Source organism: Dreissena polymorpha, chromosome 10 (assembly GCF_020536995.1).
Source record: "Dreissena polymorpha isolate Duluth1 chromosome 10, UMN_Dpol_1.0, whole genome shotgun sequence".
In the NCBI taxonomy this organism is placed as follows: Eukaryota; Metazoa; Mollusca; class Bivalvia; order Myida; family Dreissenidae; genus Dreissena; species Dreissena polymorpha.
Genome location: NC_068364.1, coordinates 55,669,572 through 55,696,486, shown reverse-complemented (window position 1 = coordinate 55,696,486; position 26,915 = coordinate 55,669,572). Strand labels below are relative to the sequence as shown.

At 35.8% G+C, this 26,915-nt stretch overlaps 1 protein-coding gene across 1 annotated transcript; it reads right to left on the bottom strand.

Annotated features, from left to right (window-relative positions):
* Window positions 1-2,718: 2,718 nt before the first annotated feature.
* On the bottom strand, window positions 2,719-26,915 carry LOC127849137 (muscle-specific protein 300 kDa-like). The gene is made up of 10 exons (XM_052381857.1): window positions 26,772-26,915; window positions 24,387-25,346; window positions 23,276-23,395; window positions 20,007-20,189; window positions 19,238-19,567; window positions 13,928-13,974; window positions 12,435-12,472; window positions 11,716-12,273; window positions 11,477-11,607; window positions 2,719-10,452 (listed from the first exon to the last, which is right to left on the bottom strand). Exons 1-10 carry the CDS (start codon window positions 26,913-26,915, stop codon window positions 10,285-10,287), a joined length of 2,679 nt encoding a protein of 892 aa, XP_052237817.1. The 3' UTR covers window positions 2,719-10,284.

Sequence of the window (26,915 nt, the reverse complement as noted above, 5' to 3'; positions counted from 1 at the left end):
TTGGACGGAATTATGGGCCCTTTATACTTAGAAAATTGAAAGTTTGGTTAAGTTTTGTGTTTTGGTCCACTTTACCCCTAAAGTATCATAGATATTGCTATCATACTTGGAACACTCGCAAACTATCATAAGGGTACAGTAAAAGGACAAGTTGCATAACTCTGGATGTCATTTTTACGGAATTATGGCCCTTTTTTGACTTAGTAACTTTGAATATATGGTTAAATTTTGTGTTTCGATCCACTTTACTTCTTAAGTATCAAGGCTATTGCTTTCAAACTTCAAATACTTTCATGCTATCATGAGGTTACTGTACCTGGCAAGTTGAATTTTACCTTGACCTTTGAATGACCTTGACTCTCAAGGTCAAATTATTAAATTTCTCTAAAATTGCCATAACTTCTTTATTTATGATTAGATTTGATTGATACTTTGACAAAACTACTCTTACCTGACATACCACAATAGACTCCACCCAAACCATTGCCCGTGCCCCCCCCCCCCCAACCCCCCCCCCAACCCCCCCCCTATTTTTTTTTTTTTTTTTTTTTTTTTTTAAGATCATCTCACAAATGACCACCACACCCTCACACTATACCCCCCCCCCCCCCCCACCCCCCTCCCCAATTTTTTTTAAACGGTTAAAAAACAAAACTATTTATTTTGATTATTTTATGTTTTAAATACCGTCCAACCATCGCACCCAAGAATCCCCCCTCCACCCCCCCCTCCCCCCCCCTCCCCCCACCCGAATCCCCCCCCCCCCTATTTTTTTTTTTTTTTTTTTTTTTAAGATCATCTCACAAATTACCACCACACCCTCACACTATACCCCCCCTACCTCACCCCCCCCCCCATTTTTTTTTATGAAACGGTTAAAAAACACAAATATTTATTTTTATTATTTTATGTTTGAAATACCGTCCAACCATCGCACCCAAGAATCCCCCCCCCCCCAATTTTTTTTTCCTTTTTTTCGCATTTTTGGAAGAAAATGTAATAAATGTCCACACCCCCACACAATGCACCGCTCTTCACTCCACCCCTCCCTGCTTTGTGATTGAAAATGAGAGTCCCTTCACCTTTAAAAAGAAAATAGATGAGCGGTCTGCACCCGCAAGGCGGTGCTCTTGTTTACAGAGGCGTGAAACTAAGAAGACAGCTTCGTCGAACAATTAAACCCCACGGTCTGAATTGCTTAATTCATTGTCAAACAAATCGATCATCACTTGTTGTCTTCGTGCAACATGTACTTGATAAAACCTGTTATTCCTATACTTAAGGATCGGCCCACCTTATTTGAAGTAATTTTGATAATTATTTGTAATTTAGCTGTACTGGAATGGTTGTAAAAAGGAATTGGAGGGTAAAATGAATGTCATAAGTCGTTTTGAGCATGTTAATCGTTTGTAACTTTTTAAGCGGTACCGGAAGTAATTATAAGAACGAGAATTTGAAATATGACTCGCATTCAGCCTTTTAAGCAATGCCCGAACACGTTATAAAAAGTTGATTTGGCGAAGAAAATTGTTCATATATCGTAATTAGAAAATTATATACGCGACATGTTAAAATGGCATTTTCTGGCAAAAAAGTACATTAACTGTGGTTATATCGAATAAATCCAGACCAAGATATGAAAATGTGTTCATATGCTCGTTCATATCTAATTAAATTGCCAAAAAGGGCCCTAATTCAGATTCTGTTGACAAAAAGTCGAAAGTAAAATATAGAGGTACGCTTTTAAAATTTCAACTATCCATAAGCCAAACTGTTTCAAACATGTCACAGTCTTTTTACTGACAAATGGGCCTTAACTTTGCTAATGCAAAACAAAAAGTATAAAGAGGTTTGCAACTCTTTATGGTGGTTACATGTTTTAATTTTCTTAGCACGAATACATTTTAGGATAGGCTCGCAACAATTAATCAGACAGACGGAAGGAAGAAAAGGGAGGACATGCGAAAATATGTAACTCCTCCACACCCACAACCTCTAAAAACGGGAGCGTAGCAAAGCTTTATATATCCATAAAATAATAAAACTACATTTGGTTGAAAAATCCGAACAAAATTTTTATATCTCTAGTAGTACTACATGAATATATAAAGCATGCTCAAGTTAATGGATATCAAACATTGAATCAATGCAGAACCTCTGCAAGATATTTAGAAACTTGATATTTCAAGAATTCTAATAAAGCAGGCTAGCAAAATCTGTATTTACACTATATATATACCGGTATGATCTTACACGTCTTGAGGCAAACCACGAGATAATTCTTGAAATTAAATCTGGTATGTGGCATGTCTGCATAACTTATTCACAGAAACTTCATACTGTATATAATATAAGCCTTTGTCTACAATGTTTTTGCAAACAACTCATATATATCTGACGCGTTCTGTAAACCACTCATATATATCTGATGCGTTCTGTAAACCACTGACTCATAAAAAGCTCTCGAATCTGTTTCCTGGGCCTAGAACCATAATTTGGTGTCTATGGGGAAGATCTAAAGGACGCCCCCGCAGTGGGGATCTAAGTTGGTCGTATTGAAAACTTCTTTTGATTAAATCTTACATAGATTAATAATCCACTTTCCGGTTTAGAAATGTTTTACCTAGTATAAGCGGACACATATTGATGCTTTTTAATATATCGTCTACAATTAAATAGATATAGTATGAAATATGTTTCATACAACAGAACAGACAGAACAGAACAGACATTTTATTTAGACTTATAAATAAGTACATCGTCTTAATACATATAGTATAGAAGTAAACATGTCACGTTTTCAATACAAAAAAGTTCATTACAAATGAAAAAAGCAAAAAAAGTACAAACGAAGAAAATGCATATAGTAAACTTCCTAAACATATAATGACAGAAAGATTTGTAAGTGATAAAGGTTATATGGTATAGTTTCCTCACAAATATCATAACTAACACGAAACTTTGCCGATTTGAAACATTTTTTTTTAATTTTGTCAATTTACCAAACCGTGAAAAGTGCCCTTAAAACACAGATGGAATTACATTTACATAACCTTTTAGGTATTTCTGTCGTAAAACACTAATGATGGACAAATACAAACGAAGTGAAACTCATCTTCTATATCTCTACTATTGAAACAAACACAGTAAATGTCATTGAGAGGAGTATTATTGCGGGCATACCTCCCTGTTTGGACTCTGTATTGTTGTACAGAAATTCTTAAATTAACTAAGTGAATACTCAAATTTCTTGGTAACAAATCAAAATAAGAATCACACACTATTGTAATTAAAAGAAAACATGTCTAACACAGGACTGTTACTTAATGTACCATACCATTCGTGTTTAAATGTATCTATAAGTCTATTTCTAAACTGGCATATAAAAGAAGTAACACACACATAGTAAGGGTTATTAAACACATATCCATAACCATAATCGGTTAAGAACTGTTTAATATGTGAGAACCAATTGATGTGTTATTTATGACACTCTTCAACATTCATAGTATACAAAGTATTGAGCATAATATGATTACTCAATCTAATTTTAAACCAATATTCTTATGAAACGATTAATGTAAAGTGGGTATCTACCCTACTCTCCGTAAACGCATGCGTTACAACTGTTGAGTCGTACTTGTAACATTATTACAAAACTTTAAATGAATACGTTATATTTCTGTTATCTTTGTAAAACCCCATATTACGGAGGCATAGTTAAGAATCGAACCCACAAATGCATCTAAGAACTGACAACGTATTGTAGGTTTTAGATCATACATTTTACACTTGTAGAGAAAAGTATTCATAGCCTTAAGGGCTTTACCTACTAAATATTCTTGATTTAACGTGAAACTACCTGTATAATGTATAACAGTACCTAAGAATTTAAAGTTATTCACTGTTACGATGTTATGACCATCGTATGCCCATGCCTCATTTTTGCGTTAACGTTCCCTCTTACGGAAAACCGTAATTGTAGTTGTTGAAGTGTTTACTTCAAAGCCCCAATTATTACAATATAAAAGCAGATTATCCAAATGGGTATGGTCTTCTTCATGATTTTTACCCAATATGGCCATATTATCGGCGAAAAAGAGTAATATAAGTAAAACATCGTCTATAGTTAAACCAGAATCTATATTATGTTGTAAAACAACTCTAGATCCTCTACAAACAGAGAAAAGAGCAAAGGGGACATTACCTTCCCTTGGCGTAGACCAACCGAGTAACGGAAGTAGTAAGAGCAGAATTACAGCAATGCAAATTTAAGGCAAGCAAATTATGCGTAAAAAATCAATGTGGACTTGAATGGAACAAAGCCTTAATTAACCATCAATTCATAATGCAACCAGTCAACAACTCTTAACATCAATTAATTTTCATGCAAAGTACGTATCGGAATGGTAAAACGACAATGTATGAATCCAATATAATTACCAAACACAAATTACAGCGAAACAAATGGATATTGTTTTATCTATTCTGAAAACACACACACACAAACACACACACACACACACACACACACACACTTTTTTATCGTTACATCGATATATTATGCGCAATTAAAAATTCCTCCAATTCCATTTGGGTACATATGACCTAATTATTTTTAAAAAAGTTGTTCATGTGCTATGAATGGCTTGAGCTGACAAGATAATAAAATACAACACATTTTACGCAATCTACAGACACAAACAGTCGTAACAGTACATATCATTACACAGCAATACAATTAAATCTTAAAATAACAGTTTTAACGCGCGTGCATTCATTCAGTTCAATTTTACGCTAAGGAGGTGGAGAGAACGATGCGGACTCGCAAAGAAAACATATAACAGGACCCCGGACCGATGGTTAAATATATTTTCATTAGAGAAAAAAGGCTTTTCTGTCGTAGTAGGGACGCCGGTCCGGTGTGACGTAGGTATAGCATCCCATACTTTGCGAATGTAAATTTGCCCGGAAATGATTCTGTATAACCGTATGTACTTGCAGGCATTAATAATAATTAATTATAGCAAACACTCAGTTTGCGATTCAGTTATGTCTTGTCATCATGCATCTAGTTACACAATAATTAAACAGACTTTGTTGTTATTTTCAATATGCTTCAGATATTATTACTGTCAATACACTGATAACACGTATAAATTTCAAATTGTTCTATAAAATATAAATTTAAAACGCATAAATTTAGAACGCATAAATAAAAATGCAGTGGAAACTTTTGTGAAGCTTTCGGTAAATATAACTATATAAGAAATCGCCGAACCGACATTTGGAACGCAATAATAAATTGAAAATACGCTCGATTAAATGCTGCTTTGAAAACAGATATGAAATCCAAATTGCATTGTAGCGCACAGGGATTATTTTTAGAACTTATACCAACGAAAAACAATTTTGTCTAGTTTGACAAAATATTTCAAATGATCGGACCTAACGCATTATATACAGGCAAGTAACACACACTTTTCAAACAAAAATGATTCAAAACACAAAATGTATGCTTGTAATTATAATCGCATATTGTAAATGATCGGACCTAACGCATTATTAACAGGCAAGTAACACACACTATTCAAACAAAAATGATTAAAACACAAAATGTATGCTTGTTATTATATTCAGCCACAATTTATTAATATGCTTTACATGTCGCATACATTCATATTACATGTAGAATATAGGGATACAACTTAAATCCTTTGCCGATAACAATTGCACATACAATTAGTTCGTATCTAAATTAATATGTTTTTTCTTCTTACGATTTGCAAAGGACATGCAGCGATTTAACATGAATCACAGTTCTAGAATTAACGCACACCGTATTACACTTAGAGGTATAGGGTTTTCTTCTAAGCTATTAATTAGTTGATTAAAAATGGTATGTTGTTTAGCTTTTAAATAATAAGACTAAAGCGACTGATGAGTGGCATTGTACCGCTTTAAAAATGTCTCAATATAATTGAATTAATTCTTGTATTAGCATTCATCGACTTGAGTAAAGTAAATATTAATCTCAAATGCATTAAAATCGCAAACATATAGAAACAAATGATTTATAAACACTAACTGTTTTTTCGATTATAATAAGAAATCTACCGTCTAGAAACATCTTATACATCATCATTACATGGTAATTTGAAATGACGTGCACATATTTTATATGCAAAATCTTAAAAATTAAACAAAAACCAATTTCATCACTGAGTTGCATACTGATGGTAACGACGCGTTTATGTCCAACTAACCAGTTATACTTAAGCGTTTACAGTATATGTACAATTTTCCATTTTTATACGTTATTTTATATTGGTTGTCGAAACACCGATAATGGTGTAACAGAAATCAATAAATAAGGTACACGATCTCAATGAATCATGTCAAAACTACAGGAGACAAGCATTTAACAACTCGGCTATACAGCGTTCCACGCGTTCAGTTACACTTTTTTGTGTGCAGTATTTTTACACTTTGAAGCAAAAGAACACTTTCATTACATTGAGATAGAAAAATATAATAACTATTATATTTATTGACAAATATTATATATTTGGCATTTACATTCTATATACATTGCGTATGCCTTCATTACCCTTTATGTATGTATTAGTTAATTCGAAATAGCGCATTTCTTGTTATTTACATCAAAATGTCACTAAATTAGATACATGATCAAACTGGAAAAGCATATTATCAATTATCATAACAACACATGACACAGTACTAAATGCAAATGTACATTTGCAACCCTATATCTTTTTTACAAATTACACAATAAAATAGCGAAGAACTATTTACAATCACAAAACCAGTCAATAAAGTACGTGTAAAATGACATATTTTTACAGTATATGTAAAGTTTTAAACAGAACAATATTTTCACTAGACCTGTTAAAATACAAAGTCATGCGCAGTACATGGCATTTGGATATACGGTTTTAGAAATCAATGAATCAAAATATAAACAGCGTCATTAGGTGACACATTTGTACGAGTTTATGAACACACTTTTAAGTCAGATGTTATGAACAATATTTGTGCGTATCAAAATATCTAAAATTAATTTAGCACATAGCATGCAATTAAGCAGCAACGTCGAAATACGATTAACGTTAATAAAATAAAAGTTAAAAGATAATACCAATTCATTACATCGAGAGTAACCGAGTAACCATGTAAAGATGACATGAACGCTGCATTGATATTACATCAGTGACTTGTTTCTAACAGTTCAATGTCATGTACCGAAGATTTTCAGCATAGCTAAGGAAACCGCGCAGCCCATAAACGCGTTGTCTAATAGAGAGGGCAACTAAGACTGACGAGCGAAACGAAGAAAGTTTACCTCGAGTTGGTTGACCATGAAACGCGCTGTGGGATTTATCCAAGGAGCAGTATTACATCACCAATCACGCTCAGGAATCTTTATTTAGATCATGAAATAACTACGGAACACATGTTGAAATTAAATAGTTATAATTAAAGAAAAATAAAGAATACCTGTTTTGATTTACAAATGTAAAATATATTCTTAGACCACGAGTAAACAATGTAAAAATGATGATTATATTTTGGGCTGCTGGCATGGTGACCCACGATGAACACACGGTCTTCAATTCTTACTGGGTGACCCGCAATAATGACACCTGTTATTGCCGTTGCATTGATTGCACGCGATAATAACCATTGTGTTTGCTGTAACTTTTTTTTATCTTTGACGTTTTCCATCGAGTTCTCTTACAACGTGAAGACCAGTGAGATAAACATGTTTTTCACGTCCAACATAGTGACCGAGATGATAACCATGTTTGGCGCTGCTTTATTGGTTACATGCGATACAAACCATGGACAATAATTGTACATACCAGATTTTATCTATCATATGACCTGTTTGGTTTTGCCAGTTGTAATCTTCCCGAGATATGATTTGAACAAACTTTGCAAATAACCACTATTTGATGTTACATACCAAAGCGGTTTTTGGGTAAACGATTTGTTCCTTATGAACTACTAAAACAAAGCAAGTTTGTATAAATCATGTTATACCTGGGGCTTGTCAGTGCTCATGCTAAGAGGCATGCTTTTCCCACACGTCCTAAAAGACTCATATCTGATGTTGATACCAAATATAAAAGCTGTTTCACTTGTAGTTTAAGACATGACTTCAAAAAGTATTTACTATTCACGTTCCTTTAAAAGTCTTTACACATCGTGTGTCCACTTGGGCGTGGTTTTGAATTTAAAAACTGAATTGAACAATTGAAGTACACGACTACTATACAAAATAACATATGTTTAATCCTTGCAATTTTAAAGAATGGGTGCATTTGAATTGTCGCTTAAATTTTCTCACGAGTTATGTCGTTTGAATTAAACAAATTACGCTGGACGCCCAGCGGATGACGCATGCCGCAAGCCAGACAAAAGGCGATTCCAGAAGCTAACCATGTGCATGCTGTGCACAGGTGAACATACAATATTTTGTTAAGAAAATACATAACACATGTAAAAATTATAGTAACGCAACGTGTAAACCATTTATCAGACTGTCAAATCAAAAAGATCTACACCTAAAATTGAGAGCACGACAATAAGTATAAGAAAATTAAACAAAATAATGATAGTTAAATAACTTAAGCTTAATTTTTTTATTCAGAATATGATAATTAAACATTTGTTTAATAAAATATAAACACATTTTCTCTAAAATAAAATACGTTCATTGACATGATCATTCAATTTGGTAATACATGAATACACAAAACAAAATATGTAAATAATATGGATTTAACCATTATATACATAATTAGAAGGTATATCGTTGTGCTTAATTTTGCTTAATTTATGTATGAATGATAACAGCATTTGAATTAGTAACATACATATCTATAAGTTTATAATACTTTTTTTTTAAATGTGAAAAACACGCTAACAGAAACATATATAAAATACGAAAATGCATCTTTTGTGCTTAGCAAACAGAAGAACAAAGTCTGAAAGTTAAATATTCAAAATATTGGTTATCAAGAGTAAAAAAACGTTGTTTTGTGTGTGTGTTTTTACGAGTACTAATGGCTACAAATTATACTCCAAGAAATCGATGTCAGTTCTGCAGAAAATGCATGAACCAAAGTATCGGTGTTAATAAAGAGTGAATAATTATTTTGTTTCTTGACATAGACTAAAATTTGACTCATTCACTTTTGATAATTCTTGAAACGCATTCCCAAGTATGAGCGCTAAATACAGCGACTGTCCCTGTCTTTGTTGGTCTGGCACTTCTGTCTTGACTTCCGAAATATTTGAGTTATCGCTAGAACTTGCACAATCATCCGTTATATTTGACTGCTTTATCTTCTTTTCTTGAGGATTTTCAATACTAATGTTAGCATGTTCTTCCGTATCCGTTTTATTCTCATTTACGTCGTCAGAACGCAGTAGTATACATTTTTCGACGATATTCTGAGCTGTTTGGGTATCGTCAGGTTTTACTTCAGAATCTATGGTACGAGCTTGATCTGTAGTATTTTGAATTTTCTTTTTCAATTTACATGGTGGCTGTTGCTTTCCATTTCCTTCTAATGGGGTTTCTTCAGTTTTTGGTGTATCTCCCTCGACTGTTGTATACTCCTCTGTGTGCATTGGTATAAACTCCCCAACAAGCATTGCTATTGCGTACAAATCCACGCCCTTGCGATCGCTTTTGCAAACAATTGATCCACTATCACCGGGTTGGCAAAACACAGTTCCGTCATTATAGTTTGTTAATATAATGTGTCTGTTTTTATCTTTCCCGTAAGCGTTTTCACGAACATAAGCCAACCCAGGCGAAGACACAGCCCCCCATATGTGAACAGGATCTCCTTTGCAAATGTTCTTGTCATTCAAAGTGGCAAATTTTAATAACCCCTCCTTGGTTTTAAATTGTGTCACACAGTCCTTTTGAACATCTTCTAAAACGTCAACAGGAACTATATCTAGCCATGCAGGTTGAAGAATATCAGGATGTTCAATATAACCAATAACCTTTTCAGACACTTTTAGAGATGCCTTTGATTTCTTCTGTCGTAAAAGTGAAACCATAGCAACATGCTTAGAAATAAGTGCTACCAAGTTGGGATTCTGAGTACGACTGTTTACAGCTTTGCAGTTGATTTGTTTTTGATTATTTGCAGTATTATTGCACGAAAACTTATCGGCAAATCCCCCGAGTGTCCCTAAACCATCCAAAATTGGAGATCCAGCATTACAAAATGGAATTAAATTTCAGTACATAAATAATACGTTTTTAATGTTGTATCCATCCAAAACTTGTAGCACAGACTGTTTGCAAAATCCTTCCACAGCTACAGATGTGTCGATATATATCTCGAGTCGCTGCAGTTTCTTAATACAGGATAACACTCCAGGTATTTTAATAACGGACTCAACGACCTACAAAATATATTGATACCAGACTTGTAAAAGATATTTTTTGTAAACACATTCTGCAATTATGATTATATTAATTAGATAACAAGAGCATCGCATTACGGGCGCCAACGCTCGGCTGCGGGTGCGGTTGTAAATAAATGAAAGCTTGTCAGAATATTTTTTTAGAGTTCACAGTGACCTTGAGCTTTGACCAAGTGACCCAAAAATGGGTGTGGCGTGTAGAACTCATCAATGCACATCTACATATGAAGTTTCAAAGTTGTAGGTGGAAGCACTTTGATTTTAGAGCCAATGTTAAGGTTTTAGCACGGCGGACGGCAGACGCCGGACGACCAGCTGGCTATGACAATACCTCGGGTTTTCTCCGAAAACAGCCGAGCTAAAAATGATAAAAATATAAATGCTTGTAACAATACTGCAAATACATGCTAATTAGAGAAGTCATGGCTGTAGAGAGCTAATCTATTTTTGCAGGTGTATACAAGGAATATAACGATTATAATGCCGGAGAAAATAAGGCACACCCACCAAACTAGCGGACTGTCACACACATTTGTACATAATTTCGAATACAACTAACATAATGATACTATGAATATGTTTTTGAGTATTCGTCGTTTGTAAAGCGGAACGAAACAATTGCTTTTTCGTTATATTTTGTAACAACCGTGGACCGCTTGCATAAAACATCAAATGCATGGCGCAACATTGCTGTTCGGATGGCCTTGACGTTAAGGAATAGCCTTTTAATACAAAAGACATCGGCATGAATCATGGTTGAACCTTTTTGTAAATTTGTATTATTGATAAACGTAAGCTTTTAATTTAAAATGCTTTTAAAATCAAAAGTCAAAATCTTGAAAAAAGTCACATTAAACCTATTTTGTTCCTTGGTATCTCTTAAGCTACACATCGGTTGAAACATTTGCAGTAACCAAAAATACATAATATTAAACTATAACATTATACGTGAATCGATACAATTGTTAGTAAACTATAGAATGACATCGATTGATATGCATACATCATCTACGTTTGCTGGAAATTTACAATTCGCTTCTGGAATTTCTGGCCACTCATCATATGGTACCGCGCTTTTCTCGTAAGCCGTGCGTACATAATCGTAAACATCGTGTAGCGCCTCATTGACATTGTCTGAAACAAAAATGGACGCCTAAACTTCAAGAAAGCAAACAAGGTTTTCTTTACTTCAAGTGTTAACGGCATACAATATCTGTTGTGAGTTACTAAATAACTACATACCAGATACTGTTTCTTGTGCTCTATATTTCTCCTTAATTCTATGCATCAATGGTCTAACGGTCATGAATGCGAATCTTTCAAGCAAGTCGTCCATGGCGTCAAGTATGTTATCGTGAGATGTGTATGCGATAATCACATTGTGTTGTGTAGACAGTTTTTGGCTTGTTGCAGCATCTCCGAGTAATAAAAGGCATATTATTTCGTTCGAGCTGTTGTATTTGTATAAACTATTGCACGCTTCATTTGAATGTTCATAGTCAACAATCCACACGCATGGTCTTGTGGGAGAAAGGGATTTTTCAAGAATTTTTATAACGCAAGTTTTGCATTTTTCAAAAGCAATAGTGTCAAAAATTTGAGTTAAGCTTTGTCGCGATGGAACGAAGACATTGGCATCAATCGCAAAGAGTTTGGACGACTCATGTTTCATTAAACCAATATCAGATAGACCATTCATACATCGTGCTTCTATTCCTTTAATGAAACTTTTGCTGTATGAAAATGCCGGAAGCCTTCTAGTGTCACATTGATATTCCATATATTCAACTGATTCCCAACCTGAAGTATAGATTTAAATTTTATGTAATAGGATAAAAGTAATCTGGAATATATTTCCATGATTATGAAAAAAAAAATACAACTGTTTTGATATAAACAAAATAAGTTATTATTACGAATAAGTTATTATAAGTGTTGATTATTATAAAGACTTTACTTACTTTCTGAGTACCCAGTAGAAAGGATTGTGGTCTTATTGCTGAAAAGTATGCACACACGTTTGTCTTATGTTGCTTATGGTTAAGAGCAAAAGCCACACGCATTTTTTACAATGTGATTTTAATTATTCAAGACCAACAATTAAATTCAGAATGTTATTTAATTTAGTGCTGCGTTTTACAGATCTATCTTTCTACAATATATAAAGAAGTGAAAACTCCAGCTGCTGGAACAGTATTCAATTCTCATTATACACAATTAGTTGGTCCTTTATTTAAGGCAAGTGACCAATTGCCAAAACAGTACAAAACAGCACAAAACAGCACAATACATAAGCCTTATATTTCTTTACATATGTACACAGGAACGATGTATTGAGTCCATGTCGTATGATGTTTTTTCCACGCAGCAAAACATTATAAATATCTCATTGAAAGTATTGCACGCAATACAGTAGCCCATACCTGTTGAGTGAAAACCGAAATTAATTAAAAAGTTCAAAACCTTTGAATGTACCTTTACAGCTTCATTCACTAAAATGATTCATATTACAATCCGAAATCCGTGTAGCACATCAATATAAATATTCGTGAAACATTCCCTACATGATTCGCCTCTGACGAAGAAAGTTTGAACCTATTACCATCACTTTGCTAGTCATATATCTTATTTTGTGTTATTCCATTTCTATACAACCTACCTGAAACATATTTTCATAAATGAACAGTCACGCATAATCCGCCATTCACTGTTATATGTAAACTAATGTTCATCATAGTATTAGACGTACGTTTCAACGTATCGCATTTTTAAGCGCACAGATAAACGGACGGATGTGTGAACAGAAGAACATATTCACAGACGGACAAAATGCACACATATATTAAAACGTGGTTACCATGATTCATCATCATATCTCATAAATTGACCATTTATTATATTATTCAGTTTTGTTATATTCATGTGACTAGGGCCTGACCTTTGAATAAAGATAAAAATTCGAACGGTATTGCAGAGTGCAAAAATGGTTCTTCTTTTATTATACTAAGTTTCTTCCAAAAATCTGTATAATACTTTCTGAAAAATCGCGTGGCACAGTTTTATAAATAACACTTTTCTAGTTATTTTATTTTACCGACAGACAAAACGATAGAACTATGAACAGATGAAGATTTCGACAAACACGCCAATAGCCAACCTATAGTATATACCAAGTTTCATTATACTATCTTATGAACGTTTTTTTAAGTATTCCACGTTTGTTCTGTTCTATTTTAAGTAACACCAACTCGATCTTAGACATTTGTTTACACGTCCCGATATACTTTTTTTCCGAGTATTTTTAGCAGTTATTGAGAACTCGCAGTAATAAGTTTTTTAAACGAACGGGAAACGGTCAGACATGATGGACGGAAGGTTATCCTAGCCGCATTTAAATGGTAGATACAGAATACTTGAAATTATTAGTCCAGCCAAAATGTATTTATATACATACCCTTGCGGAAAATATTCCTGCCCATCTGTGCCTTCATTACACGTCACCTGATAAAAATTAGCAACTAGGTCAATATAACATGAACAAGTATGCAATATATATATATATATATATATATATATATATATATATATATATATATATATATATATATATATATATATATATATGTGTTTTCTCAGACGGAGACGTAAGCAAACTTCGCTTTCTTCCTTCCTTAAAAAAACTGTATGTTCTGGCTCTTAAAACACGCAAAGCTTTACAATTCTTAAGAAGAATGCTCACAAGAGCAACATTTATGTATACAAAGTTTATTCCATGGACTCAAACTTAGTAACATTTAAATGAATAAAGTTGCAGATCACTCATGATACATGCGTATAGCAATAAAATGGCAATTTTACAGCTACATGGTGGTCTAGATATTTTTAAAGGAATCACAATAATGCCGAGGAAAGTAATACATGGTCCTCAATTATAATGTTTGTGATACGTATCTTGGAATCATGAACTCTTATTCATTTGGTGAAAAAAAAAACACAAACAAAAACAACATAAAATAAAAATAAATATAAATTAATAAATACAAAAGGCCCCAAAGGGCCCTGGGTAGCTCACCTGAGAGACTTGGATGGAAAGAAACAAAGATTAAAACTCTTCAGCAAATATTTTAAGTTATTAGTATTACAAGACTGACTTTAAAAATAAGGTGTTGCAAAGTATTCACAATAGGCCTATATAGAAAATTACCCCACCCACTCTGGCGGCCATGATTTTAATACCCAGATTAAACAAAAAATATATATAAGGAAAATGCTTCTTACAAGCATATAGAGAAAACTGCCCCATCCCCTGGTGGCAATGTTTTTCCACTGATCACGACCATTTTCAAACTCATCCAACATACAACCAATATTTTGACCAAGTTTCATGATGATTGGCCAAAAAATGTGACTTTTAGAGTGTTCACAGGCTTTTTCAGTATATAAATATAAGGAAAATGACCCCCCCCCCCACGGCGGTCATGTTACTAGATGAAGCAAATCCATTTTTGAACTCAACCGTCGTATCCAGGAAAAAGGGTTGTTAACATTATTTTGTGAAAAGAAAAGGTTTGCTGTTTCAGCAGATGTATACATATATGCGCTATCAGTAGTTTTGTGTGTGTGTGATTTTTTTTTTAAATAGACATTTGTTTCCCGTTGCGACAAAGCTCTTATTTTGGATAAAAGTAATATGAGAACAGTAATTTAATAATGAGCATCAGCAAAAGAAAATGGAAGTACATGTTTCAACAAATTGTTGTCCAAATTTGAGATCATAAGATAAGCATCTAAGCATCTTATAGGGGATGACTGTTACAATCTGTTTAGCAAGAACACTTTTAGATACTGAAAACAACCGTATTTGTTCAAGAGATTGTGTTTTTGTAAAATAGTTTTGGCATAATTAAATAAAATATGTTGAATTGTTATCATATATCAAAGTCAGTTATAAAAAAGTAAATGAGTATGAGAATATGTACAGCTACTGGAAAATCAATATTGATCTTCTTTTATAAAACAAAACATCACTTGATCTTTGTTATACAGTAGACTCTTCCAATACCGGACTCTCTGAATACCGGAACTCTCCTGATTCCGAACGGTCGGGCCAGTCTATTTTCTCCTTCTATTTCTTTGTTAAAAAATGTTGAATAAACCGAACTCTCTCAAAACCGGAAACCGAACGGATATCTCCGTGAATTTGGTCATTTTCAACGTAAAATACATTGAGTATACCGGACGGTCTAAATTCTCAAGATGCCCGAAGCGTGAAAATTACAATACCTAGTCAGCACAGCGCGAGCGGTGTCAGACATTTTGCTCGCGCAATTATCGATAACTGGCTTAAACATGCCATAAAGGTGTCAAGTCGTTACCACGCTATGGAAGTCCGATTTAGTAATGTAAAACAAACTGTGAATGTCTATAATAGACGTGCGGTAACACCAAAAAGTGATTGACTCGATCGTTTTATTAAGCCTGTGATCAAACATTTAATTAAACAAGAGGGCCAAGATGGCCCTAGTTCGCTCACCTGAGAGGAGTCGGTTCATTCAATCTTTACCAAATGTCAAACTTGACCTAGATATTGTCCAGACAAACATCCTGGTCAAGTTTCATCATTATTTCATCTGCAAGTCATGATTAATGTACCTATGAAGTTTCATGATCCTAGGCGTAAGCATTCTTGAGTTATCATCTGGAAACAATTTTTCTAAGTTAAGTCACCGTTAACCATTGTGTGAAAACGTTTTTTGGCACTGTGACCTTGACATTTGACCTAGTGACCTGATAATCAATAGGGGTCATCTGCGAGTCATGATCAATATACCTATGAAGTTTCATGAACCTAGACATACGCGTTCTTGAGTTATCATCCAGAAACCATTTTACTATTTCAGGTCACCGTGACCTTGACCTTTGACCTAGTGACCTGAAAATCAATAGGGGTCATCTGCGAGTCATGATCGTTGTACCTATGATGTTTCATGATCCTAGGCATAAGCGTTCTTGAGTTATCATCCAGACACCATTTTACTATTTCAGGTCACCGTGACCTTGACCTTTGACATAGTGACCTGAAAATCAATAGGGGTCATCTCCGAGTCATGATCAATGTACCCATGAAGTTTCATGATCCTAGGCATAAGCGTTCTTGAATTAACATCTGGAAACCATTTTACTATTTCGGGTCACCGTGACCTTGACCTTTGACCTAATGACCTGAAAATCAATAGGGGTCATCTACGAGTCATGATCCATGTACCTATTAAGTTTCATGATCCTAGGCCTTAGCGTTCTTGAGTTATCATCCGGAAACCATTTTACTATTTCGGGTCATCGTGACCTTGACCTTTGACCTAGTGACCTGAAAATCAATAGGGGTCATCTACGAGTTATGATCAATGTACCTTTGAAGTTTCATGATCCTAGGCCTAAGCGTTCTTGAGTTATCATCCGGAAACCATTTTACTATTTCGGGTCATCGTGACCTTGACCTTTGACCTAGTGACCTGAAAAACAATATGGGTTATCTGCAAGACATGATCAATGTATCTATGATGTTTTATGATCCTAGGCATAAGCGTTCTTGAGTTATCATCCGGAAACCATTTAACTGCTTTGGGTCACCGTGACCTTGACCTTTGACCTAGTGACCTGAAAATCAATAGGGATCATCTCGGTAGCGGATCCGTGGTCTGGTGGTAACACACTGGCTTCACAATCCAGAGATCGCTGGTTCGATCCCCCGCTGCACCTAACCTTCTAACTCGTCTTTCGCATGAGACGTTAAACCGAGGTGCAGTGTACTAGGTGCTATACACCGGGCACTAAAAGACCCAGGGTCACCTCTGGAACTGGGTGTCTCCTGTATCTTGCACTATCCCCCGTAACCAACTAACACGTCTTTCTGGGGGCGATGGCCATATGGGAGACAATCCCGGTGCACTCGATAAAAATCAAAAACAACATAGGGATCATCTGCGCGTCATGGTCAATGTATCTATAAATTTTCATGATCCTAGGCATAATTGTTCTTGAGTTATCATTCGGAAACCATTTTACTATTAATTTTCGAGTCACCGTGACCTTTACTATTGACCTAGTGACCTGAAAATCAATAGGGGTCATCTGCGAGTCATGATCAATGAACCTATGAAGTTTCATGATCCTTGGCATAAGCGCTTTTGAGTTATCATCCGGAAACGTCTGGTGGACGGACCGACATGAGCAAAACAATATACCCCCTCTTCTTCGAAAGGGGGGGGGCATAATGAGAAAACTGCCCCCTTCCCAGCAGCCATGTTATTCAACTGACCGGAACCATTTTTGAACTCAACTCTCGTTTCAAGGAAACAAATGTTTCTGAGCAAATTTCATGAAAATTGGGCCAAAAATGTGACTTCTACTGTGTTCACATGTTTTCACTATATACATATAGAGAAAAATGCCCCCCCCCCTTGGCGGCCATGCTTTTTCACCGATCCCGACCAATTTCAAACTCGTCTGAGAAATCAATAAAACCAATGTTTTGACCAACTTTCATGATGATTGGGCAAAAATTGTGACTTCTGCAGTGTTTACAAGGTTTCTCTATAGCCAAATTAGGGAAAACTGCCCCGCCCACTGACGGCCATGTTTTTCAACGGATCGGAACCACTTTTGAACTCAACCAAGATATCATTAAGACAAACATTTTGACAAAGTTACATGAAGATTGGGCATGAAATGTCGGCCGAGATTTCATTGGGACAAAGCTTCTGACCAAGTTTCATGAAGATGGGACAAGAAATGTGGCCTCTAGAGTGTATTCGAGCAAATGTTAACGGACCAACGGACGGACAGACAGACGGACAGTCCGATCACTATATGCCCCCTTTTCTTCGAAAGGGGGCATAAAAAGACCAAAGCCATCAAAACTTTGGCCATTCTCAAACAAATTCACTAAAGACATGTTTTAAAAGAAGCTGCCTTATGGTGGAAGCCATATCAGTATTGATAGATTTCCACATTTGAAAGAGTCTAGCTAAACAGGTCAAGGTCAAAATGAGGTCAGATCATTATGCGAATACTCTCCATGTGTTGAATGGAAACATCAAAGTGTTAAAATTAGTAGAATTGATGGTAGGTAAATGGTAAATTTGGGATAACCAAGCATTTAGTAGGTCAATATCAAGGTCAAAATGATTTCAGATGATGTGGGTGTGTAGAAAGTTTTATAAGAAATCATTCATTCAAGCATTAAAGCGTTATAGGAAGTAGCATTGATGTTTGGCAAAACACATCAGTTTGGTTTATCAAAGAATGTATACTTTCTGTAAAGTGGGTTAAGGTCATGGCAAACATAAGGTCATTTGATGTAGATGTTATGATAGTGTTCAAAAACAATATACATTCAAGAATGAAGTCTTTGTGGGAAGCATTATTGATGTCATATGAAAATACCAGTGTGGGTTAACTCACACCAACCGTAGCACCAACAAATGAAAAGACAGACATTTTCCCACCCATTAAAACAAACAATTATACAAAAAAGTTGAACAGAAAAATCTCTAGGTTGAAAGTCAAATTTAGAGTGTAGGTAAATGTTAAGAAGTAATTCAGCTAACGTAGTATAACTTGATTTAAACCAAAACCATGTATGAATCTGTTTAAATTGTTGATTAGAAGAAATTTTTCACAAAAATATCAGACAAAGCCCCAAAAGTAACTTTCCTTTAAGAGGAATACCGCAATACTCTACAACTTCATTATTAACAAGTACCCTGTAGTGCTGCAATGCAGCCTTCTTCTCTTGAAGAGTAATCTTTGGCTCGGAATCTTCATGCTTCAACTGCTTCGCCGATTTAGCGACCCAATACTCGAGTTGCTCAAAGTTCTCATCAAACGTTGACCACTGCATTCTCAAGGTCTCGAGTTTTCGTTGAGTCTCGTTCAGATTATCGTTGAAGGATTCCCACTTGTCTCTCGGAGAGCGAAGGTCATTGAAAATCGCCTCGCGGCCTTCGTTGGACGTGTTCGGGTAAAGTCGTTCTCCGGACTCGAGGGCAGAATTGAAAGTCCCAAGACCAGAGTCGGTAGAGGAAGTCAGGGTCTGCAGAGAAATATTAACAATTATTAAAAGTGGATAATTTAGACCATAAAACTTGAGAAAATTGATTAGAATGGCCAATGTATGATTTTTTTGACTACATTTTTTTTCTACAATGTTTCAATGATTTGTTCTTGAATGCCATTTTTCACTGATTTTTTTAAATTGTCAATCTAGCAGTAACTGTGGCAAATCAGTACATACATCTAAGACCACCAAACAAATTTAGTAAAACTTAATTGATAAACTGATTGACCTTATCATTTGTATATTGTTAAACAAACGTTAAACGTGTATATTGTTCAACAATTTGGATTTGTGGTCAAATAATTTTTGCACAATCTAATCTTTTTTTAATTTCCAAACATATGCAGTACAGGGAACTTGATGACACACAGCAGAAAGTAACAGATGCTTGACCATTACATTCACCTAGAATTACTATGAAGGTTGTACTCATACTCATGGTTGTAAGTTTAGCGTCTAACATCTCGTTATCCTGGGGCATGTCCACACAGTCCTCAAGGTCCTGTTGCTGTGACTCTATCCACTCTAGGCATTCCTTGTACCGCTGCAGGTAGCTCTCATGGTCCGCAATGTTCTGTTCACACTTCTCCACTTGTTCCTGATTTCAGATATAAAGGAAACTATCTACATAAAGATAGAAAATAAATTGCATATGAGCCTTAACATGCATAAATGCATGTTTGTAAAGTGTCGTCCCAGACTAGCCTGTGCAGTCCGCACAGGCTTATAAGGGACATCACTTTTCCCCTAACTTGATTTTTGCTAGAAAGAGACTTCCTTCAAACCAAAAACGAATACGTGGAAAGTGTTGACCATGATAAGCCTGTGTAAATTGCACAGGCTAATATGGGACAACATTGAAGGCAAATGCATTAAGCCCTTCACAACTCTGGTACACACTTTGTCCCATTTGTAGTCCCTTAGAAAATCAAATTGGATTTAAAACCTTCCTTACTTCATTGTAGATTCAAGCTTTCATTTCCAACTCTTAAGATACTGATGAGCAGCAAACACTATGAAACCTGAATAGACTGCAAGTTAATCACAGGCTGTTCTGGCTTTATGCTGGTTACTTCTGATCGAGAAAGGGAAAAGGCTACTAAAATAATAATTCAAAATGAGCCAAACATGTTTCCCAAACTAAAAAAATAAAAATTGAACTAGAGCTGTGTCACACACGTGACCATTACCCCCAGATGCCGCATTGACACATAATATTCTGCATATCGTCTTCACAAAAAAACAGCGGACACCATGCTCAATTCTTAAAACGCACTAAGTAACCCCTTGACCTAGTTTTTTACCCGGCAAGGCCCATGTTCTAAATTGGCCTTAAGATCATCTCCATAAAACTTCTGACCAAGTTTGGTGCAGATCGGATGTAAACTACTTGAATTAGAGAGCGGACACCATGCTGAATGTTCAAAAACGAACTAAGTGACCCGGGCCGTGACCTAGTTTAAGGCCCGGAACGGCCCATGTTCAAATTTGTCCTAGAGATCATTTAGATAAAACTTGTGACCTAGTTTGATGAGGGTTAGATGAAAACTACTTGAATTAGAGAGCGGACAACATGGTGAGGTTTAAAACGCACTAAGATACCCCGTGACCTAGTTTTTGACCCGGCATGACCCATATTCAAACTTGACCTAGACATCATCAAGATACAACTTCTGACCAAGTTTGGTGAAGATTGGATAAAAACTACTTGAATTAGAGAGCAGACAACATGGTGAGGTTTAAAACGTACTAAATGACCCTGTGACCTAGTTTTTGACCCGGCAAGGCCCATGTTCGAACTTGGCCTTCAGATCATCTAGATAAAACTTCTGACCAAGTTTGGTGAAGATCGGATGAAAACTACTTGAATAAGAAAGAGCACACCATGCTGAATGTTAAAAAACGCACTAAGTAACCCCGTGACCTAGTTTTTGACCCGGCAAGGCCCATGCTCAAACTTGGCCTTAAGATCATCTAGATACAACCTCTGACCAAGTTTGGTGAAGATCGGATGAAGACTACTTGAATTAGAGAGCGGACAACATGCTGAATGTTTAAAACGCACTAAGTGACCCCGTGACCTAGTTTTTGACCCGGCAAGGCCCATGTTCAAACTTGGCGTAGACATCATGTAGATACAACTTCTGACCAAGTTTGGTGAAGATCGGATGAAAACTACTTAAATTAGAGAGCGGACACTTAATACGGACCGACAGACAGACCGACAGACCGACCGACCGACAGACAGACAAGTTCACTCCTATATACCCCCCATAAACTTCGTTTGTGGGGGTATAATTAAAGACTTTACTTATTATATTCAAATTTTAAAGGCTTCTTTTCCAACACGTAAGTACTGATGAGAAGCAAAAAACCTGAACCTGTTACTCACAGGCTATTCTGTTCTTTTTGCTGTTGGCATAAAGCCATTAATTTTTAGTTTGCTTTTGTGCAGGAAAGGGTTAAGAAAGTTAACACTCATATTATCACACGTTGCTATAACAGGCCATCATACCAAAAACAGCAATATCCTGCATATAACTGATATAATGGAACAAATACAACTTACCAAATAACGTTATAAACTGATAAAAATATATTGTTTTATACCTAATGATAAAATACGACATTTCTGCAGTAAAATAACAGCAGTAAAAACAAGACTATTGCCAAGCAATATAGTCCCCTACCGGCTCCACCATTGTCAGAAATTTCACCATTGTCAGAATTTTTGTTGTTGCCATAGCAACCAGAATTTTTGACCTAGGAACAAAATTAAATGACGTGCATAATGTCCATATTGCCATCTATCCATGTTCTAAGTTTCATGAAAAAATATTCAGAACTTTTGAAGTTATTGCAGGATCCAGAAAACCACCATTTTCAGCAGTAATTCTAGTCTATTTGTTGCCATAGCAACCAGAATTTTTGATAAAGGAACAAAATGAAATGACGTGCATAATGTCCATATTGCCATCTATCCATGTTTCAAGTTTCATGAAAAAGAACTTTTAAAGTAATCGCAGGATCCAGAAAAGTGTGACTGACTGACTGACAGACTGACAGACAGAGCGCAAACCAGAAGTCCCCTCCGGTGAAACCGGTAGGGGACAAAAACAAATCGTTATTTTCACCGTCGAAAATAACAAATTTTCGTAACTACCTTTTCGATTTTTAGATTATCATAAATAATTATATATATATATATTATGATCACGAGTGAATTAAAACGGACATTCCACGTATTCCAACAATTTTTTTTATTTTTGTTCACCGTTTATTTACATGGTAAAAGAGTTTAACTGGAGAATTTGCTGGTATAATGACGTCATTTCGTCATACTAATGACGTCATTTTGTGTTTTGAAATGTATTGCACACCACGGGAGAAAGGAGAACGTTTTAGCGAAAGGGAAACAGAATGATGTAAAGTATTTTCTTGAAAAAGACGCATAAAAGAAACAGATTTTTTTTCATGTAACGGAAAGATCGTGAGAAAACACTTTCAGTTGTATTGTATTTTTGTTTTAAGAAAATTTCTCATTAGAGAAAATCCATTTTGGGAAGAAACTGTCTACTCTGATAAGCCTTTGAGGACTCCACAGGCTTAACAGGGATGACACTTAATGCACATTTATTAAATCCCATTTTCCCACAGTGCAGCTCATTTATAGGATTTGTTGACCTTGGAGAGACCGCCCTGGACTGCCGTGGACCGGCTGGGGTCTGCCTGCATGATCTGACGACCCAGTTCGCGCAGCTGCTCGTATTCAGGGTTGTACGCGAATACGTCATCTCTTGCGTCCTAAAGAAAGGGTCAACTGACAAGTGTTACTTACGAGCAAAGAAATTACAATACACATTTTAGGGTTGTAGGCGAATACTTCATCTCTATTGTCCTACAGAAAGGATTAACGGGCAACCCACTCACAAGCAAAATAATAACAAAACATTTTTTAATTTTAACAATGTACTACTATTCTGCTCAGAAAGTTTTTAAATTGAGTCATTAATATACATATTCTTTTTTTACATGCACAAATGATGTAATATAAGTAAGTTTTAAAAAATAACAGAATTGCTACTTATATCTTTTACTTAACTTAAAAATAATTAATATATTCCCATTTTTAGTAGAATAAATCATATTGTCAGGTAAATCATAGACTTGAGATTTGGCAACAATTATTTACTCTTATATTAATAATTTCGTATTTTATAAATATAATTATTATATAATTACATCATAAAATATACAATATAACAAGATATGTGTTTGTCAGAAACAATATGTCCCCTACTGCGCCGCTTTGATTTATTTAAAAAAAAATTATCATTTGGCAGTTACAGATAATTATCTACCTTAAAAGCTTATTACTTCCCTTGGATTTGTTTTTTTGACCTTTGACCTTAAAGGATGACCTTGACTTTGACCTTTCACCACTCAAAATGTGCACCTCTATGAGATACATATGCATGACAAATATGAAGTTGCTATCTTCAATATTGCAAAAAAAAGTTATGGCAGAATGTTAAAATTGGAGCAAACAAATCAATTAACCAATAGACAGTGCAAAAACAATATGTCCCCCACTATAGTGCATTTATAGGGCATAAAAACACACACATTATTAAAAAAAAAAGCAAATTCGTTGAATTGATATCCACCACCACTTCTCATCATTGATATATACACACATGAAGGTTCATGTAGATATCTTATATAGTTTCTGAGATATAGCCCTTAAAAGTTTTGTGACAGATGGACGGACGGACTAAAAGACACATCAGCTCACCTCTATCTCCCTTACGAGATCCTTGACCCCTTGTAGACTAGATTGAGGCACTACCGCAGTTTCCACTCTGTCCCCAACATCCTCAAGTTTCTCAACAAGCTGAGCCTGTTTAGCTTCAAACTTCTTCCACAACTCAGCCAGCTCGCTGATGCGCTCCTTCTGGCTAGAATTGAATAATACTGAGTCACACAATGAGTCCAGTGCCTGTAACTCTATCCCAAAGTGCAGAGTGCGCTGAGTAGCCCGATCTTTGATTGTCAGCTGAGAAGTCGCCATCAATTCATCCAAGGCGTCTACTTGGTTATCCCATTCTCCCATTTCCGCTCTTAGAGATTTCACTTCTTCTTTAATTTCCGCGACTTCATCTTCTTTGATATTTGGATTCTCTAGCTTTGCTTGCAGAGTCTTTAACCTAGCTTGAGCATCTTTGTGGCTACTTTGATATTGGTCCCATTTCTCACACACCTCTTTATGACTTTTCAAGGTATCCTCTATCTTTGTGTACCCTCCCATCACTCTATCAAACTTGTCCCTAAGAATGACTGCCTCGTCATCATTACAATTTGCCAACAGTTTCTTGAACTCGGCACACAACTGCTCAAAAGTTGGCTCATTTTCATCGCACTCTTTCTGCAACGATTTCAACTTAGCGAGAGTCTCTCCAACTTCGTCGGAATATATTTCACTACTGGTATCAAGTTTTTGTTGTGTTTTCTTAATCCATTTTTCAAACTCTCCGATACTACTGTAAAAGTTCTGCCTATGCCGGAGAGCCCCATTGAGCATGTTCTGTCGCTCGCTGGCGTCAGCGGCGGCCTTTTCGTACTTGGTCTTGACCACGTCTTCCATGGCCTTTAGGTCGTGTACTCCTTCAGGGGTGGTGTGTTGACGCACCTGCTTGAACTGACGATGCAGGGCGTTCAAGTGAGGCTGCTGACTACGAATCTCCTCTTGGAGTGTCTATAAAAATAATACATGTAACAGTTTATGATTTATTTAAAATGAAGGCATCAAATGTATTTTATACAAACTATTGAAACAAAACACTAACCTAGTGCATTTTTGTGTACTCCGATAAAAGTCACACAATGAGTCCAGTGCCTGTAACTCTATCCCAAAGTGCAGAGTGCGCTGAGTAGCCCGATCTTTGATTGTCAGCTGAGAAGTCGCCATCAATTCATCCAAGGCGTCTACTTGGTTATCCCATTCTCCCATTTCCGCTCTTAGAGATTTCACTTCTTCTTTAATTTCCGCGACTTCATCTTCTTTGATATTTGGATTCTCTAGCTTTGCTTGCAGAGTCTTTAACCTAGCTTGAGCATCTTTGTGGCTACTTTGATATTGGTCCCATTTCTCACACACCTCTTTATGACTTTTCAAGGTATCCTCTATCTTTGTGTACCCTCCCATCACTCTATCAAACTTGTCCCTAAGAATGACTGCCTCGTCATCATTACAATTTGCCAACAGTTTCTTGAACTCGGCACACAACTGCTCAAAAGTTGGCTCATTTTCATCGCACTCTTTCTGCAACGATTTCAACTTAGCGAGAGTCTCTCCAACTTCGTCGGAATATATTTCACTACTGGTATCAAGTTTTTGTTGTGTTTTCTTAATCCATTTTTCAAACTCTCCGATACTACTGTAAAAGTTCTGCCTATGCCGGAGAGCCCCATTGAGCATGTTCTGTCGCTCGCTGGCGTCAGCGGCGGCCTTTTCGTACTTGGTCTTGACCACGTCTTCCATGGCCTTTAGGTCGTGTACTCCTTCAGGGGTGGTGTGTTGACGCACCTGCTTGAACTGACGATGCAGGGCGTTCAAGTGAGGCTGCTGACTACGAATCTCCTCTTGGAGTGTCTATAAAAATAATACATGTAACAGTTTATGATTTATTTAAAATGAAGGCATCAAATGTATTTTATACAAACTATTGAAACAAAACACTAACCTAGTGCATTTTTGTGTACTCCGATAAAAATCTGAACATTAAAAATTGATAAATTAAAGAAGTGCATTTTAACATAAAACTCATAGACATTTATTTTGAGTTGCACTTCAACAGATTCATATTATCAAAAACGATATATTGCAAAGTATTGAGGCTATAAAACTTTATTATTTGAATTCTGAATAAGACATCAAACATGAAATGGACATCATTGTGAAAATTTTCTCAAACGAAATTTCTCATTTCATGTTCTGTATGTAGTTTTGTAATATTCTGTCTGTACTTTTGCATAATAAGCACTTGTCTATGATTTTTTTCAATATCAAAAAATGTTTTTTTCATTCCAACTGTTATATACTTTAACTGACATTTTAACTTCACATAAAAATGTGTTCTATGATCAAGTTCCAGTATTCAATAACTCAATCCCTCCATACCTTGAACAGGGCCAACTCGTGTTCCAGCACCTGTAGATCGGTCGAGTTCACGTTGGGTTCCACAGCGAGGCGGTTCTCAAACTTCTGGAGTATCTTGTTGATTCCGTTCACCTCCTGATTGTATGCGACCCACGCGCCCTGCAT